This window comes from Leptidea sinapis, chromosome 14 (assembly GCF_905404315.1).
Source record: "Leptidea sinapis chromosome 14, ilLepSina1.1, whole genome shotgun sequence".
NCBI classification, from domain to species: domain Eukaryota; kingdom Metazoa; phylum Arthropoda; class Insecta; order Lepidoptera; family Pieridae; genus Leptidea; species Leptidea sinapis.
In genome coordinates this window covers 14,094,865-14,115,320 of record NC_066278.1, presented here as the reverse complement: position 1 = coordinate 14,115,320, position 20,456 = coordinate 14,094,865, and the positions used below count along the sequence as shown (strand labels likewise).

Sequence of the window (20,456 nt, the reverse complement as noted above, 5' to 3'; positions counted from 1 at the left end):
TCATCGTGATGCGGGTGCACATAATGTCCGGTGATCGAATTCGGCCGCTGGAATCCCCTAACTGCTCCCCGTGATAAATGTGGTAGAAGATGCAGAAAGAACCCACAACGCCAGATCACCAGCTGAGCGACTCTGACGGAAACCGTACTGGCAGTCCCTGATCAGCTAGTACTCGTCTAGGTATCCCAAGTGCTGGTTCATAATCGTTGATCATGGTTGTGACCTGAAACTGATAGGCAACGTGGAGGATGGAATGAAGAGTTCCATACCTTGCAGCAACAACGTCAGCAACGGCATCTGGATCATCCAGCGAAAAACAGATCTGCCTCCACGGGTAGGATGCAAAACAATATTGCATCTCATTCCACTCTGCTGACTTATAGTGCCACACGCGGCGACAGCCTAAGAAGCGGGGTCGTGTTAGGTGCGTGATCGGCACGGTGCTGTAGAGGAGGGTCAACAGAAACTAGGTAGCCGTTCGGATGTGAGGTCAACAGAAAGTCTAACAGTGAAGATGTATGATCTTCCACATCTGAGATTCGTGTTGGCACAAAAACCAGTTGCGTCAGACCACAGGCTAAGGCGACGTCGTGAACAGATCTCCCTGCATGATGGGTACGTACATACCCATACATACGTGAGCCTAGCCATTCGGCGTGGTGGGCGTTAAAATCGCCAAGAAATACGATCTCTGCAGAAGGGAACTGCTCCAACACGGAATCTGCAGCCATTTAGATGTGCTCGAGGAGCCGGTCAGTCCTTGCGTTACCGCTATGGGACCTATACAGGCAGGCGTAGATTCGCGAATGGTCGTCGCAGTCTACACGCAGCCAGATGATGGGTCCTGTCCTTCTAGGAAACTTAGGCGTCGAGAACAGACATCCTCCCTGACGTTAATGCACACGCCAGCCCGCGGTATAAAGGAGTGTTCCAGATTATACCCCGGGTATGAGAGGTACGATGTATCAGCCAGAGAGGATATCTATCTCCGTTGAAAAGAGCAGGGCCGGCTTCTCCGCTTCCATGTGGAAGTGGACGTCATTTAAATTTGAGCGAAGCTCCATGATGTTGCAGAAGTCCGGATACCTCACACAAGGGACGAAAGACAGCGGTAAAGCCACTATTTAACACCGTTTTTTATGTGGGAGAGTTGTATTTCTCCGGGCGTGCCGGCCTAATTCGGTTGTGTCCGTTAGGACTTAACATTGCACTACCACTCATATAATACCATCAACAATAATATAATCTTTATTTATTTAAAAAAGAAAATACAATTTAGCTTAAAATTACCCTTAACCTCCAAACTAGGACAGCCCGTGACATGGGGTCAGTCTCTTCCCAGTTGTGCAATGTAAGATGTCAAAGAAAACAAACATATATTCTTTTTTATATATTTGAAGGTTAGTGACTAACATTAAATGGTGGTTAAGCAACGAATGATAATAACAATAACTATTTTATATATAATATAGGGAGTGTGTGGTGTGTGTGTGTGCGCGGATGCGTGTGCGTGTGTGTGAAAATGTGTTTAGCTTTTCATTTATACCTAATATAAGTACACATTAACGAATATGATTTTCAGTAGCTTCGTAATTTAGGTTCTTTAACATGTTCTCGAGATTATTACTAAGAACATATATATTAGAATGCATAATTTTAAGTTTAGTATTAGATGTAGTTCGACGTTGGAGAGTACCGTCCGGTGGTGGAATTCGGTGTATCCGATGGTATCGAGTAACGCATCTGTGTATATACAGCTGCCGTACCGTAAGTAGTACCTATTGTATAGTTCGTCAGTGGGGAATCTACGGGGTTTACCGAGCATCTACTACGACTTCAATAAGGTGTGAAGTGGCTGCTTGTCCCCACGCAGATATGTAATAGATCAGTAGGGATTGACATAGTGCTTTATAAACCTGTATTGCCAATTTGTTGTCAGCAACGTGACGGAGGTTTCTAAATACTGGGATTAGCCTCCCGACTCTGTTAGCAAGTGCTGTGATGTGGGCCACTTAAGGTTTTCGTCGATGACAACTCCCAAGTACTTCATGGTTACTTCTTTACCTACTTTCTTTAGTACTTCACAGGAGCAGTCGTAAGGAGTGACTTCTAAGTTGTTATAAGGAAACGTGTGTAGCTTATAGAGCTCAGGGATATGTAGAATTGTTGGAGTAAATAATTAAACACCATTTTGTCGTATCGAAAATGTATTTATTACATAAATATTAAATAAATAATTACATGCTCACCTAAAGCGCGACATGCTTAAAATATTGAAATCACAGTTGTAAAATCACACTTTCAAATTAAATTAATAATGACATGTTTGATTTCTGAGATAAGTATAAAAATTATTAATAAAATTTATTTTTATCATTATGACGTACCCTTGTCTTTAATTATTATCTATGCTATAAACAAACTCATGTTTAATTTACATTAAAATTACTTATAGGTAATACTTACATCTACTTTTAAATCAAATTCTCATCATATCATTTGCAGATTGTTTATTATGACTACTCATAGATACTCAGCTGTAGATTAGTGCGAATGTCTATTTATCATTGTTTTATAGGGAATTAACTTAAATAAACTTTAGACTTTAGTTAGTTATAGTATCAGACTATATTAAAGCAGCATTATTGAAAAAAATAACAAATTTAAATAATTTTTAAACAAACAGAGAGTAATGAGGAAGCGCGTGAGGTTTGCAATAGCCTAAAACATGGTCAAATGTGGTACAGCCGGACCACGGGACGGTCCGGTGGGTGCCTCGCAGTAATTGGTTCGGGTCGTACTCGGTACGGTCCGGTAATAATACAATGCGACATACCATCGAATATGGTCCGCTACCGGACCGCGACCGATCATGTTTAGGCTTTAAGGATAGAAGCAAGTGGCGTTCTGTTGTCTCTGCCTAAACCGACGGGAAAAAGGCGTGTGTGTGTGTGTTTAAACAAAATCTACAAAATGCACCACACAACTACGTTCGATTGCTCAGTCCACGTACTCATCATATGACACTAAATTGCATTTTTGTTTTGCCATTTAAATCGTCTTAAATATGTGTGCAAATGACTGTAATGATGTGCGTCATCATGTTAGAGTATGTTTGTAACAACCCTCGCTTAGCGACTGACGTCGACACAGCGCTACATTTAGCGACAGAAAACAAGTGAAAGTAGCTAGTTACTTTTGGTTTACTGCACTGCTGTAATTCGGTTGCACTAACTGTATTTGTACAAGCCGCCATTTTGAATATATTCCATCAAAAGCCAGCTCTACGCTTACGAGTTTATTTTATTGGACACAATAATTCAGTTAATTTATAAAAAAATATCTACTAAAAACAAGTTTAATCAGTACATATATAGCAACATTAAAAAACTTAGCTTATCGACATATTATGCAACTACCCGCATTTTTGAAAGAATATCTCTGCACAGCACCGCATAAAATCATACTAGTGATGTAAAAAGGTTCTAAAGCTGTAAGGTAAATAAAAAAAAAGCTGATAGGAGAAATACAAAAAATGAAAGAAAGAACGTTTTGCGACGAATTATGTTTGTCGTAGGTATTAGGTATGAAAATAACATTTGAGGTTTGGACTACCAGTATGAAGTAAGTCACAAAAGACGTTATAACTATTTACGCAAGAATGAATGCATCAAATTATGATTATTTTCGCAGATATGAAATTTATCTATGAGATAATATTTTACTAACATACGTCATAAATTTACTGGTGAATTCTGCAGTGAGACGGTAACGCAACACAAAAAATGCAACGAGCCTAAATAATAATGTAAATATAAGTAAACCCACCATTTGTAATAAATACGATTCATTAGACATTCCTATATCCCTTAAGAAAATTGAGGGTTCTGAATACAAACAGAACTCAGTTTTGCAATCCAACGGCTGCCGTTTTTGGTACAGAGCTAAGCAGAATCCGGTGAGACCTTGTCGTAAGTATGAAGCTGACATGAGAATTTTCATAAATCTTTCGATGTACGGGCCGAAACCCATTCCGTAGCAAGATAGTGCCAACAGTGGTGCTGCGATCGCCGGTCCCACAATTGATCCGTTCTGCGAAAAATACAAATAAATCACAATTATGGCTCGTTTGTACGAACCAGCCTGTGGTTACCTCAGTGGTCTCTAGATGACAAATAGAATAGAAATGTATATATTTACCACAGGGAGAGATAATAACATATTGCTACAAAACACTTGGTAAACGTCATGAAGCTACATCAGTTCGTAAAGGGGCTATGATATGGGGAGAAGAACTGATAAGAAACTCCCAGCCCACCTTTTAAATGATATTAACAATGAGCCTACTTAATGTAATATTATACAATTTTAAGTGGCCAGTGCAGAACCAGACAAGAACCATGCATCATTATCCTCTATATAATCTACTATACTATAGAAAGCCGTGTTTGTCAAAGTAGCTTTAATATATTCCTTGAATATGTGCTCAGTGAGCCCTAGTCAGTATACTGTCTGAGTATATTGTAAAATTGAATACCAAGACCTAACTTATTAAACAGCACGTACAGTTTATACTTTCTTCTTGAATTGAATGAATTCAAATCACAATTTTTCTTGAATGTAGTAACATTTTTTCTAAAATTATATTGATACAAATGTATTTGTGAGGGAAGGGTTAGGATGTTTATCGAGTTGAATTATTCACGAAGCGAAATGCATGATAAGCGCCATTGCGATGACTCTCAGAACTGTGGGCTTTTCAGGAATACCGTCCGGCACTGCAATGTAATGGGCAGTGAACGTCTTGCCCGCCTGAGAACTTCTTATAAAAAATAAATAAAAATACGTACCGTGATACTAACGGAAACTCCTACAACCAGGCCGAGTCCTTCCGAGCAAACTGCAGTCATCAACCCGCTGATAGCGTACAATATGAACCGATCTAGCTCCATCAGTTGACCGGACATAAAGAATCCAATTATAAGAAACACAAGTCCTAGGATGACCTAAAAATAAAAAAATATCATGTTAAAATTAATGTAACCATCACTCACAATTTTACAGAACTTGTCTTCAGGCTTAAGGGGCCTCTATATCTCGACTCGAACTGAGAAACCGGCGCATGCTTGTCTTCATGCCCCACACACACCATAACACCACGCATTACATCGAATTATTTTCGCGCCATAAAACGCCGCGCGCTGAGGTCAGTCGAGTTCATATCAAACAAGCTATTTTGTAAAAATATCTTCTTTAATATGATTTTTTTTCACAAAGAATTACATTTACCTAGAACTTGATATATTGACATAAAAAGATCACTCGTGCAGTCCAATAATCTATTAGGAAAATATTTTTAATGTCAGTGTTGTTGAAAGCAAGCAAAAGATTGCAACTTTGACGGACCAAGCGAGACAAGTGGTGAACCAAAATGTACTTCCCATATTTAAAAAAACACATATTTGCAATTTCTATTTATAATTGGGTTCATTTAATTAATAATCCCTCTTTCTTCCATTCTTTTATCAATTTATTACATTAAGCCAAATAAATTATTCTAATTCATTCATTTAAAGATCAAACAATGTGAGCGAATCGATGCTGAAAAGACTATAAGAACATTTGAAATTCCTTTTGTATTAACATTTCCAGATATAAATAAACTTGAATGAAATTTGCGTACAACGTTATTATAATATTAGATTACGAATTGTCGATGCTCAGGTGCTCAAGATGAGGAAAATGTATTGACCTTGTAATTTAAAGATGTGATAATGTTTTCAAAACAATTTATTAACTTACCATCACTGGTATAGATGAGACTGTGAGTGCAGCGTAATATGCTTTCAGGCTATACCATCGATTGAAATATTCGCGTTTCAACAATCGCATTTCGGTAGGAACTGTAAAAAACGATAAATATATTGTATATATTATAAGCATATATTGTAGCAGACTCACATATATTCCATGAATTATCATCATAAATATGTTTAGTAATAATATATAAATCCAGTATCCTGATGATTGTTTCCAGTGAACTCCTAAACTAATGAACGGATTTTAATAGGGATATTTATTTTGTGTGGACATATTTTTAACCGACTTCAAAAAAGAGGAGGTTCTCAATTCGATCGATCGATTGATGTTGTTATGGGGCAGTGCGACCGATATTAATACTGTAAAGCCAAGCAAATGTAATATTAGGTACCTACACTCGCTACGCGTGACTTTGAGCGGGATAGGTTCGTCTAGAACAAAACAACCCAAGCGAACAGCCACGCGTGGACAGGCAACCTTAATAAATACAGTAAGTAAGCTGATAATATTAAGTTTTATATTGTTTAGGGCTTGGAACCCACTTAAAACCTATCAATAGGTAGATTATAAATAATAATATTATATTAATAGTAAAGGTTTGCATAAGAGGTGTATTAAATAAAATTTTTAGCTATTTGATACTTTTCAGTTTTTGAAGTCGGTTTTTTAAACGTAGTTTTTTTTCTATTAGAGAATTGATTGCCGCATGATTTGACAGTTCTGTTGTGAAACAATTTCATTATAATAACAGGAAGCATATTTGACGAAATAATTCTTAATGTTATAAAAATATATTATTGACAAATTCATAAATAACAGTATTTTATTTATTATCTAGGTACAGAACAACGTCTGTCAGGTCATCTAGTATATTGACTAGATAATTATGTAAAGATATTTCGTAAAATCTTAAAGTGTTGGACGTTAATTATAATAATAATAAATAATAAGAATTTAATTAATTCCAACAATCTTCGAATACATAATAGAATCTTAAGACTACGCGTGTAATATAAAAGTTATGTTATTGGAACCCCACTCTGGGTATAGGCCTCCTCCAGCTTACTCCATGCATCCCTCTTCTGTGCTTTCCTCTCCATTCTTTTCCTGCCATTTTTATTATATCATCTACCCATCTGTTTTTTGGGCGGCCTCTTTTTCTTTTGCCAGATGGTCCTTCCCAAATTGTCGTTTCTACTGTCCATCTTTTGTGCATGAATCTCGCCACATGACCTGCCCAGCGCCACTTTTGTGTTACAGCGTACTCAAGAGCATCTATCAGAGGAGGTTAATTAGTATTGTCGATATAACGTATCTGTTGGCAAGTTGGCAACTGGCAAGCTTTGGCAAGTTCTATTCTTCGGAGTCTGATCACTAGACTATCGTTGTCTTTAGAAGGAATCCAGGATATCTTCTACAGATGCTAAAGCAGTAAAATACACGTGTTTCATGATCAGGGTAACGCTCCTGAGTTTTCACTGCCCGAGTACACTCTCACCGAGTGTAACCACCCTTATGGCAGATAATAGCGACATATCGGTTACTTGAAGTGATTACCATAGCTCAATTAAGGCTTGCCCATTGAATTACAACAACAAAATAGGCTCAAAATCACGGATATCAAATTTACCAGTGGTAGGCTCCTTTACCACAACGGTGCCTATTTCTGCCGTGAAGCAGTAATGTGTAAACATTACTGTGTTTCGGTCTAAAGGGCGCCGTAGCTAGTGCAATTACTGGTAACGAGCGCAATTGTATTGCCGCTCTGAATTTTTGGGTTTTTCAAGAATCCTGAGCGGCAACGGCATTGTAATGGGTATATCAATTACCATCAGCTGAACGTCCTGCTCGTCTTGTCACTTAAATTTCAATAAAAAAAAACGCTCAAAAATGTCCGAAGTGAAACTCTACGTACATGTCTATGAGCAAATTTTGTTCAGTTGTGTATTGACCGTGCTTTGAATAGAACGCCACGCAATGACAAAATGTTCAGTGAAAAACTGTCCAAATAACAGTCTATCCAAAATCAAAAAGGATGGAGTCGTCCTTGGTAACGACCAACTAACGAGTTATGGTACGATATAGGCTAAATACAAAACAAATATTGGAAATAAAAATAATTATGTGTCCCAAATCGATATAAAAACTATCCTGACTCATATTAATAGATCCCGACGCTCGCATTCTCACTTCATTTTGGAATACCTATCAGACGAACTATAGGAGCGTTGCTGGCCTCTTAGAAAAGTGTTGCGTTTTTTCTTAAAGGTTTCCATGTCGTATCGTCATGGAGACACCGCGCATTTTACAGTTTGGTTGTACGTGGAACAAAGTTCCTTGAAAAGCGTACTGTGGAGGAACGCTACAGATCCAGATGATGAGGCTAAATTCAAGTTTGTTCTTGTGGAATTCTACGGCAGGAATCAGGCTCTGTGGAACATTCTGCGGAATAAATGTTATCAGTACGCATAGTGTTACTGTACTAATTATAAATGACTTACATATTAAGACCGGTATCATGATGTGAGTGTACATAAAGAATACAATGCAGCTGAGGCAGAACTTGAAGTTAGCTATTGGAACGGAACCGTCATTGCCTATTCCGAAGAAGATGCCACCGAGAAGAACTGCAGCCAATATGTGATGAACAGATTGTATCCATAATGATATCTGAAAGAGTTTTATTGAAGGCTAAGGTCAGTTTCATCTATCAATAAAATTAAATTATGAAAGTATGTTATAATACTAATACATTCATACATCGTTTTATTATCTGTTTGTCACGTGAAAACGCCCGTGTTCGGCGTTTTCGGTCACGTCATTTCACGTTGTGACGTCACTTTAGCAGAAACAATTTGTTTTTAGCAACACTCCATGACCGTATAATAATATACTTCGCCTGGTATTCCAGCTGGGTCAGGTAAGGCCTAAGAATACGATGACTGTTCTCTAACTAATGCTATGTGCTGTTTTCGAGTGAAACAACGCTATAAGCTTGCTATAGATTTGAACGACACGACAATATCGTTGAAATGGCGAGCTGTCAGTATGACATATATTATATAGGGTATGTTCCAAATTGCACTGCGACCACTGTACAGTGTGACGTTAATTTAGTATACTGTGAAGCCGTTCCTTTAAAGCCAGTTATACTGGTTACTATTTAAATCGGAACGCAATCCCGTATACTGTCAGCCGCAATTTTTGACGCAGCATTCAAATGATTGTATTAAAGTTTTCTAGTTCATTAAAAAAAACTGTTCTTGAAGTACTGTCAAATTAAAAATATTTTAATTAAGACTAAAGTCTTCTTTAAGTCTTAAAGGCACTCGAGTGGTTTTGACTGATCACGTGATCAAAGTACTGCGAGTACCTTACCTCGAAAACGCCAGTGCTCACAGTAGAATATGGCGGCGATTTATGACGTCATATATTTCCTTAGGGTACTGCGGCAGTATACTGGCAGTCCATAACGTAACGAATTTTTCTACAGTGATAGCACTGTGCAGTGGTCGCAGTGCATATCGGAACATACCCATGGTGACTTATTCTAAGGCCATCGTGGGATGAGAATAGCACGCGATGTATATTATACCATGCAACACACCAACGATACGGACTATGAAAGGTCATTTTCATTTCCAATAGAGATTGCACTGCACATATTTTGACGTTGCTTTGTTTATGTTATTATAACGTCATGATCATGGCGGCTCCCTTTTTGGCGCGAATTGAATATAGAGAGAATGTGGATGGATTCAGAGCAAATATTAATGGATTGATTCTTTGCCTTTTGTTAAACGGCTACGCATTTACTGTTGTAGTGTCCAGATGTAGCGGCTTTCCTGGCTCAACATCTTGGCACCCCAAACACACTTGAGGTTTATGGAGGAGTTTTGGTAGCAGAAATAACAAATATGGAACATATTATAATAAACACACGCAAAATAGGCAAATAGTCGTATAGTTGCGGAAATTACCCCGTTTATCCTTTATACATACCATACCATACCAAGGCGTTCACTGCAATTCTGTTTTCTTTAACACCTCCTTCCATTATTGTGATTTATTATTAAGTTCTAAAAATTATTTGAAGTGCCGGGAAATTATCTAATTTTCCAACATAATAAATGGGTTCCAAATTTAAATGCAAGAAATAAAAGAAAATAAAAATTTGTGTTTTTTTGTAACAATATTCATGACCAGACTACGTATATAGGAATGAATAATGAAATGTACTAGTAAGCTTGTAGAGCAACTACTTCTAAAAATACCTGTGTGTTATAATCTTCGAATATTATAATATACTTTCTTATTACAATAAAAGTTCTTTATTCGTGGGTATAATATGGTCCGAAAATTTGCTGCGAATACAAAAGCCATGAATATGGAATGGCAATTGATATGGGACAAAATAAAGAACAAAAATAATAAAAAAAATATTGAAATTGTTGTCCAAATTGATTAATTATTTTCTTCAGGCTATGGTAACGAAATAAAATTCATTATACGAATTTTGTAATTTCTTTCTTTTGCTTGGCAGTTTTTAAATCACCTTCCTGTAATAGGTTTAAATTAAACCAGGGTTGTCTGATACTTACTGTGTTTCTTCTCGTCTGTACAAACATTCGTTTAGTTAAAATTTGAAATTGTTTCGAAAATGTTGTTGGAAACTCCATTTTTTGTAATTGTTCTTTTGCAACATGTTCCACAAATATTCTCTGAATCGATTCGTCTGAATGCAATACTGGTTTTCTGTAACAGAAAGCAATTTCAGTATTCTCATCGCTACCGCCTGTCGCATATTTTGGACTAGTTTTAGTCGATATGAGTTTTTGGCTAGTAGAGTATATGATATGAGATTGTATATATGTATATATATATATATATATATATATATTGATATGAGATTTCAATTTGAAAACAGATGCTTAAAAATAATTTTATTCTTTTCGTAGAAATTTTAAATATATTACACTTGACGAATTGTAGTGTCAACGATTAAAGTAAAAGTAATCACAGTATTTTTGTCTGCACTTTTAATATCATAGGACATAGATCGAAATAAACACAGTACAAATTGTGAACATTGTTGCCCCCTACTTAATTCTACATCTTATCCTATCTTCCCCTTAATCTGAACCCCGCGACAAACAAAGCAAACAATACTCCAACAGTCGGTCAGATTGGTATGAACTCCTTGTCTCTTTTGTTAAATACAATCCTGTTGTGCCTTTGTGTACCTTGGACCGTTCCTTGAAGGCTCTTTATGTCTCGTATATTTGATTAAAGTATACAATATGCTTTCGTGGACGTACATCCAAGCTGTGGAATCATTCCATGTGCGGTGGTTCTGGAACGATACTACACGACTTCTTTTTTATTTGTTTCCTCTGGTGTTGAATACGGGCGGCGGTGATCACTTAACATCAGGTGAACCGTACGCTCGTTACGTTCTTCTAAAAAAACAATTAATGTAAGCGTTTAGCACACTCACCTCCCCCCTCTAGTAGTGATTCGTTCCAGTTTCCTGCTAAGCTTCCCGTTTTGTGATAGTTCGGCCATCTGAGCCGCGGCCTCGCTGTTGCCCACAATGGTCTCCAGGACAAAATCTGCCGGATTATGCGTCGTTGGGCACACGTGACCGACTTCTTTCATAAATGGCACCAGAAGCGGTGCCGCCCCCTGGGTCACATAGCTTACAATTATATATAATAATGCAAAATTAGTATTACCAAAGGATCAAGTATATGACGTAGGTTATGATGTTGGCAGAACATTTTAGGTACGGTATAAAGAATATGAATGGAATAAATATTGTATTTATCATGTTCAATAAGGTCTCCTCCAAAAATCTCCACGATGATCGGTCCTGTGCTTCCATCATTCAACAAGCAGATCATCGCTCCAACTCTTGGGGGGCCTATCAACACTGCGTCTTCCGGTACGTGGTCGCCATTCGAGGACTTCCCTGCCCACTGTCACTTCAGTTTCACAATCATTTGTGCTGTGTCGGTGACTTTGGTTCTTCTACGGATTTCCTCATTTCTGATTCAATCTAGCAAATATTTTTCATATTAAATTTAATCAAATAGAATTTTTCATAATATGCGCAGTAAAGGAATGCAATCATTTTTAAGCAAACTGTCTGTCTGCTGTAAAGTGGGTTGTATTTTTGTGTTCTGCTTTGACACTTTCTTCTTTATGTCTTACCGCCAGTTGCAGAAGGCATGCTTAAAGTAAATGTTTGATTAAATATAATACCGTCACTTTCTTTTTCATTTTGACAGTATAATGAAACATTATATCACATGCTATCTAACTTTCTGCGGTTAGTGTCACATTGCGATGTGATTAGGGTTGCTCGCAGTAAGCTATGGTAAGTAACGTTTTATAATGAGCTTTCTTGCAACATTTATGTCGCATGGCGGGACTGATTAATTAATAAATGTGTTTTTGCTGATCATATTTTTTTTATGACATTAAGAGACGGGACGAGCAGGATGTTTAGCTGATGGTTATTCATACACTCTGCCCATTACAATGCAGTGCCGCTCCGAAACCCAAAAATTCTGAGCGGCACTACAATTGCGCTCGTTACTTAAGGCGTGAGGCAACTGAATGGCTGCCTGCCTTTAAATTAATTTGAGTATGATTTGAGCCTTAAGGTAATATATGCCTTTTTTATAAAGTAACCATTACTTACACCATACTAAATATAAAAATCATAATAAGTATCTACTATTCTCCGATACAACGAATAAAATAAACATTTGTTTAAAATAAGAACTTCGGACTTTATAAAATATTAAAATGCCGACGGTTTTATCTTCGAACAGTTTGAAACTAGATAGGTCGTTATCTAGGTTCGGTAAGCGATATTATGTTCAATTCAGCTCACACTCGTAAGATAAAACACACGAGATAAGGAAAATATGAAGATTGCGAGGTGAACCAATAAGATTTATTCGGTTCGAGGCAGGGCTTTACAAACTTCAAGAGGATTCTGTTTAGATAACTTTTCACTTGAACTAAAGAGCCCTCGAAGTTTATTCTGATTGTTGAGTATTATGTTGATTTCAAGTAAATTAATCTCGGAAGATTTGCTTACTAACTTTTAATGGATCGAGTTACTGGGTTGCTTCTGTTATCATTTTATATACTTATACGTTGGTACTAATGTGTATTTATAACTTTTTCTGTTTATGTTATTATTTTTAAAGTTTAATAAAATCGTAGGGAAGTAACAATGTACATTGAATTTATTTTTAAATTATTTATAATAATAATAATTATGATACTTGCTTTGTGTGCTAAAAACAATACGTAAACCAAAAAAGTACCTTATAGATTTTTTTCTGTTTGTATGTATTTATATAGTTATTACCAAGAGGTCGGGACAATATCTAGGCTAGTCAATATCATTATCACGCATAATGCAGCATAGTATTTTTGCTGCATTAAAGCGGCCATAAATATAGCCCATGCGACATGCGGCCTGTAGCTAATCATTGCTATAAAGATACCTTTACCCAATGACGTACTATATACTCGTATACCTTTACCTATTAAACGACATTCCATTTCTTTAGGATACTAACAATGGCCAAACCATCTATTCTATCTATCTTATGCTTTTATGATCAATAAAAACAAAATAAGATAATCCAGTTCGCTGATAATATTGGATAATTAAGTAGCTTTAATAGTAAAAAAAAATTTTTCATGTCCTACATGATGTGTCTGTCTCTGTTTTCCAAAAATAAGCAACTCCTTTGTTTGATTGCTCAGTCTATGCTTTCCTCAAGAGCCATACTTGTATGAAGATTCTTTACACACGACTCTCTCCATGTCAAGTGGTAAATCTTTTATGTAGGCTCGGTATATCACTTTATTTTAGCCGGGTATGCTGAAGAGCGCCTTCTCTACTCAGGGCGTGTAATAATATGTTTTTGCCATGTAAGTTTCCTGTCTAGATGCATGCCCAAGTAATTTGCGTTATCTTGAGAGATAACTTTGCAATTAAGCCTTACTGACGGGCATGTTTCTCTCCTAAGTGTAAATGTTACATGTACCGTAGTACGCTTCAGCCACTTCTTAACTTCTGTTAGGTGGTTTTGCAACTGTGATGGTGCCGTTTCTGGGTTGCTATGAGCCGAAAGTACTGCCGCATCATCAGCGTACAGTCGTGGTGTAGACAGCAGTGCAATTCTCTAAGCAACACGACCTCCAGCTCGACGCTGCGGCAGCGGCGAGTTACAATTTCGTATTCACTAACTTCACTGACGCAGCACTATCACCACGAAAATTTACGGCTTTTTATGGCTTTTTATATAAAATTCATCTATGACAATCGGACATCGGTATTCGCTTGAAAGCCTCGCCCACAGCCCCCATTTGACTTGTCAAAATCAAAAGCTACTATTTTGTAGGCGATTCGTTCAAATAGAAACAAACCTTGATGTTTAGATTCTGGTAAATATTTATTAGTACATTTTTGTTTACAATGACTGCTCGTGCATTGTGCAAAATGTATAATTTATTAAAACAAGCCAAAAAATCAGACAAATTACGAAAGTGTTGTTAAAGAACAATTTCTCGGAATGCCGAATTTATTTTAAACCATCTCTCTTCTATGGAACTTAAATTAATTAGTTCCTCCACTGCACCACCACCAGTATGACGCCTAGCTATGATTTGCTGACTGACCTTAATCCAGCCCTTACTATATAAAATGGTGGCAACTTCCGGCCAAGCTGCTCTAGTATGGTTACTAGCTCATACAGTACGGGTGTCACCGGAGGTAAGAGACTTGTACCTATCAAACATATCTGACAATTTTTCTAGCTGGAATCGGCCAGGAATCATTGGTCGCGACATCTTTGCTAAAATAAATCGGATTTCTGTTATTCTATTGAAATAGATACGACATAAATACAATCAGACAAGCAACGAATAAATAAATAAAATTTAACGATAAAATATAAGTATTTTTATTAGCGATTAGCACAGGTTTTCCTTTCTCTACTTATAAAACAGATCTTATAATGTAATACACAATACAGAGGAACAACAAAGAAAGAGTGAACGGGCGGGTCAAATGTAGTTTTTTTTTTGTTTGTAAACAAGAATTGTTTTAATTAGTTTTTCTTTTTTTATGGAATAGGAGGACAAACGTGCGTACGGGTCACCTGTTGTTAAGTGATCACCGCCGCCCACAATCTCTTGCAACACCAGAGGAATCACAGGAGCGTTGCCAGCCTTTAAGGAAGGTGTACGCACTTTTTATTAAGTTACCCATGTCGTATCGTCCCGGAAACACCGCACAAGGAAGTTCATTCCACAGCTTTGTAGTACGTGGAAGAAACCTCCTTGGAAACCGCACTGTGGAGGACCGCTACACATCCAGATGGTGGGGATGATATCCTAACTTGAGTCTTCTGGGGATAAATTGGACAAGGTTCAATTTACCCCATTCCGCGACCTTCTCAAGAGAGGACTCGATACAAGACACAAGTTTCTCCCGGCACTGGTCGATGATTTCCCGAGAGAGACCTGCATGGCCCGTGTAACCGGCATCACCAGTGCTGTCGTTTGCATAGCAATGAATGTTGGAGGTGTCCAACATATCATTGATATGCAGAAGAAACAGCGTAGGAGATAGCACACAGCCTTGGGGCACTCCAGCATTCACGGGCTTCGGGTTCGAGCAATGTCCGTCGACAACGACCTGTATGCTGCGCCCAGTGAGGAAGCTGGAGGTCCACTTGCACAAGCTCTCGGGATGCCCAAATGATGGAACTTTTGAGAGGAGCGCCGCCTTGTGCCACACACGATCAAAGGCCTTCGCTATATCCAGGCTAACTGCCAGGCCTTCCCCCTTGCTTACAATAGCTGCAGCTCATCTATGTGTTAGGTATACCAGAAGATCACCTGCCGACCGACCATGGCGAAAGCCGTATTGTCGTTCGTTGATCAACTGGTGACCCTCTAGGTATACCAAGAGCTGGCGGCTAATTATGATCTCCATGATTTTGGAGAGCTGGATCCGAACTGTCTCCTTTTTTGGGATCGATTGGACAAGGGCTGACTTCCGTGAGTCAGGGACTACGCCTTTTATATATGAGTGCCGGAATAAACGCGTTAATCAACTCAGGGGCACACGTTCTAATCACGATTGGATAAATGCCATCCAGCCCGCTCGACTTCCTGACGTCCAACGAAAACAGAGCTCGCCTAACAGTTTTCTGTCTGAACTGTACTTCAGGCATAGAGCTCTGACACCGCGGGATAGTCGGCGGTGTTTTTCCGTTGTCGTCAAGAGTCGAGTTGGAGGCGAAAAGAGCGCACAGGAGATCGGCTTACTCTTTGCCGTATGGGCCAGGGTGTCATTCCTCATGTGCAACGGCGGCATGGACGGCTCGTTGAAGTTACCAAGAGCAGCTTTCGACAACGACCAGAACTTGCGTGTTCCGGTCGTGTAACTGGAAAGCTGCTCGCCGATTTTGACTACGTGCTTTGATTTTGCACGGGCGACTTGCCGCTTAAAAAAATCTGGAGGCATGGTTATATTTCCTCTATAGAACTTTGCAGTTCGGATCTTTTGAGCCCAGCGCCGCAACCCAAGTTCGATACGCCTGTTTTTTTCAGTCAGATGCTGCTTTAACTGACCGATCGAATCGAGGCTGTGATCTGCCACCGATCGGTACTACAGAGCTTGGTATAAAAATATCCATACCCTGTAGTATCACATCGGCTACTGCAATGGCACAGGCACTAGGATCATCCGAATGGAAACAAACCCTGCCCCAAGGGTAGGATGCAAAAAAGGAACGCATCCTATCCCAATCTGCTGACTTGTAGTGCCAAACGCGGCGGGTCGCTGGTGGTCTGCGACGTTGGCGTGGGATAGGCACTACACTCCTGACCAGGCAATGGTCCGGACGTTCCGAGAGGCGTTGGCAGAGACCTGGTAACTATCAGGATGTGTAATCAGCAGAAGATCTAATAAGGACGGCAAGTGGCTATCCACATCAGGGAGCCGCGTTGGCGACTCAACCAATTGGGACAGACCATATGCCAATGCAAAATTATGCACAGATCGCCCTGCATAGTCTGTGGTACGTGATCCAAGCCATTCGGCATTGTGCCCGTTGAAATCACCCAAGACTACGATTTCAGCGTAGGGGATCTGTGCAAGCACGTCGTCAATTGCCGCTTGAACGCAGCCCACGAGGTGATCCGTTTCTGAGTTACCACTATAGAGACACGCATAGATACGGACACGGTCCTCAAAATCGACACGGAGCCAGAGAGTAGACAGGTCCCTACCTTCAAATAGCCGAGACGGCGATATCCTCCCTAACATACCACACTTCCGGTCCTGGACACTAACCTATGCGAAACATAACGGCAATAGCCCGTTACTTCACGCCGGTATTCTGTGTGAGTGTGGAAATCAACCCGGACGAGTCTGGCCCGATTGTGCTGACGTCATAAGACGGCAGCGTGACTCTCCCACTTCTAAAAAGCCCTTGGTCGCCTCTTACGACACCCTTGGGCCTGGGACTTCCTTACTTACGACATATTCTTTTTACGCCCCGGGGAAGTACAGAGCAAGGCAGAGCTGCTGCATAACTGAGTGAGTGTAATTTTTAATTTTGTAAAGCAATAATTCAAATTTATGCGATTGGCGGCATCGGTCGAAGGGCAGCGGTATACAGTGCGATACCCCGCCTTTTTCATTTGAGCCGCCGCTCAGCTGATGCTCTACGCCATTAGACCGAGTTCAGGGTGACCTTAGTTTACTGGTAGGATAAATAAGTCAGGGGTTGTCAAGATTTTTGAAAACATTCAATATGAAATGATCTTTTTACTGTAGCATTTGATCTAAGGGGTTTTGATTTTTTATTTTATTTCTAGTGGTGTCTCCGCCATCTACTTCATATCCGTGTCAATTACTGTACAGGGTATTTTTAACAGAGTATAAATTCTCTCATTTCTTTAAATAAAGAACAGATATAACAGCTGTAACTATAATAAGAAACGAACAATTTTGATTCAATTAACAATTTCCACTTAAATGTCACATAACAGCCACGTGCATTTAGTACTAATTCCCTATGACAAAAGTTTTTAACGCGCCTAATCAAGTGTTCACTCTTAAATATTCTTATTCTTAACCTGCACATGTCATGTTTTTGATTTCATTCAATAGTATAAAAGTATACAACCTTTAAATTCAAGTTTAAAACGTGTTGCCCATTTTCATTTATTATCGTAATTAAGAAGACTGAACACTTAGGCTAAAGGAGGAGACTAAACTTTTTGGAGAGTCCACAAGAATGCCGAGATAGAAGACCTCGTGGCTGAACAAAACCTTATTGAAAGAGGTTAAAAGGCCCATCATCTCCGCTGAGTCGGCCATGTAGAACGCTTGGGAGGGATTGTGGAGTGAGAAAGGCATACTCGCAACTAGTAGAGGGCCAGCGCTCAGTAGGTCGCCCTAAGTTCAGGTGGTAAGACCGGGTGAACGCTGAATTGATGGGAATATCGCACAGGACCTAAATAAATGGTAGACTCTCGTGTCGGAGGCCAAGTCCCACTTTGGGTCGCTGAGCTACAGGAGTAAGTAAGTATTGTCATTAATTGTTATAAACTATCATAATACTAACAGTAATATTACTCTTACCAAAAAGTCTACCGTATTTATATGATATTCAACATGATATAGATTTGTATGTTAAGGCGCCTCGCAGCGTTGAAGCGTTATCTAAAGTAAATTGAACTGTTAAGTTTCTCGACCAAACATCCTTTCTTGTTTACATGATACCGAAGTTCTATCTCACTGTAGTGTACACCCACTAAAATTATTTGATATACACATTATCGCTTATGCAACACTAACACTACTCAGTAAATTAATTTTTTTATTGACCCCTGAAATGAAGTGAACCGAAAATGGAATATACATTTTGTATTTACGTAAACCAAAAAAAGCATTTATAAATAGTCAAGAAAAGTATACAAAAACAAATGCGCAAATGCGTCAAAATGTAAGAAACGTAATTAATTAAAAATATTGCTATGGGGTAATACGGCCGATATTAATACCATTTTTGTGCTGCAGAAGTGGGCTGTTTATAACCAAGGTCCTAAGGAATTGCAAGAAGACCAGAAGAACTAAGAAATAAACATTTTAACTATTACCTCTCAATATATTCTTAAAAATGTTATGGATGCATATAGGCACATAGGAATTTTCTAGAAATTGTCATAATCATAATGTTAACACCAGGAACAACCATAAGTCTAGTTAGTAAATCTTTTATACAAATTATTTAAGTTTTCTTTAGTGTTAATTCCGCCAATATTTGTCTTTAAAACAATTCGACACGTGTTTCGCCTCTACACAAGGCATCCTCAGGACGTGTTGTCTCGCCAAAATCTGGCACGAGACTGGCATGCATTACGAAATTCAAAATACGGTTATGTAGTAAAGGTTAAAATTATCATAAATGTCTTTCTTAATGATATCACATAATGATAATGGAATGACTGCCGTCAAGCTATTTAAATTGGATTGTATCGAAATTTTATTTAAAATAAAGAAGCCCGCTGAATTTTCTGCGTCCCTTTCAGGTCTGAGGCATTCATTTCCGAAGGGCTAGTAGTTATGGACTTACAATAAGTTATTTCATATACTATTTTGAATACAAATATTTGAATTTGAATACGTGTGAATTTAAATAGTATCATCTTGTTCACCCTAAAAGTATTGATTTTGATCTTTAGCCGTTACATAAAATTTATAGAGATAATTCTTTATGTATGTATGTATTATATTTAATTAGGCATACATATTTCTCCCTTCAAAACAGTATTTGTGTTATTTCATTCAGAATACTTAAATACGATGGAACTGTCGTTCACAGCGTGTTTTGTGGCCTAAGAATCGATATAAAGCGTATTTATCGACTGTACATCTAATGAAGATGCGAAAGCTATTTGCATATCTGTCAGTTTCATGCAAGATTCAATGAAAATGCTCAAAGAGAATTCCGATGAATATAGTTATTATATTAATATGTTGTATCCACGCATTGAATATGAAAACTTGGGAACAGGAAATATGCATGATTTTTTTTATGATTTAATTCAATCACTTACATCTTTATAGCACGGAAAAATATAAATAGGCTTGATTATTATTCAAATTGTTTTTGAAAGTGAAATAAATTTAAAACATTGAATAAAGAGCCGTTCAAACGCCACCATTTTGCGCGCACTTTTGGAAACGTCACATGACATATCCCGTGTTTGTTTACTATATATAAGATATTTCTGTTACTTCATACATATTTTCATATTTAGTTGCTTTATAAACTTCATAGATCATGCAAGAAGCTAAAACATTCTTACAAGCATAGAATATATGAGTAGAATAATAGTAACGCGCTTTGTAAGTTTCAATTTCCCTCCCTTCTTTTTCACAATATATACAATATTTTATTGTATGAAATATAAAAAAATATCTTTAAATTACAATATGACGCTAATTATGATTCAAAAAAAAATATTTCAGGCAAATTTAAATTTCATGCATATTCCATATTTTGTTATTAAATTCATCGAGA

The 20,456-nt window shown here is 38.1% G+C and overlaps 1 protein-coding gene across 2 annotated transcripts in view; it reads right to left on the bottom strand.

The window, feature by feature from the left end:
- Positions 1-2,267: 2,267 nt before the first annotated feature.
- The window catches only part of LOC126967966 (ATP-binding cassette sub-family G member 1-like), a 99,615-nt gene continuing 81,426 nt past the window's right edge, over positions 2,268-20,456 (bottom strand). Inside the window, exons 6-11 of one of the 2 annotated variants that reach the window (XM_050812694.1) lie at positions 11,318-11,505; positions 10,422-10,575; positions 8,322-8,490; positions 5,803-5,903; positions 4,851-5,006; positions 2,268-4,092 (exon numbers count right to left, since the gene is read on the bottom strand). In XM_050812694.1, coding sequence (XP_050668651.1) covers positions 3,703-4,092; positions 4,851-5,006; positions 5,803-5,903; positions 8,322-8,490; positions 10,422-10,575; positions 11,318-11,505 — 1,158 coding nt within the window. In that variant the 3' untranslated portion in view covers positions 2,268-3,702. Of the gene's footprint in view, positions 4,093-4,850; positions 5,007-5,802; positions 5,904-8,321; positions 8,491-10,421; positions 10,576-11,317; positions 11,506-20,456 lie in introns of those variants that run through there. The other variant, XM_050812695.1, reaches the window with a different exon arrangement.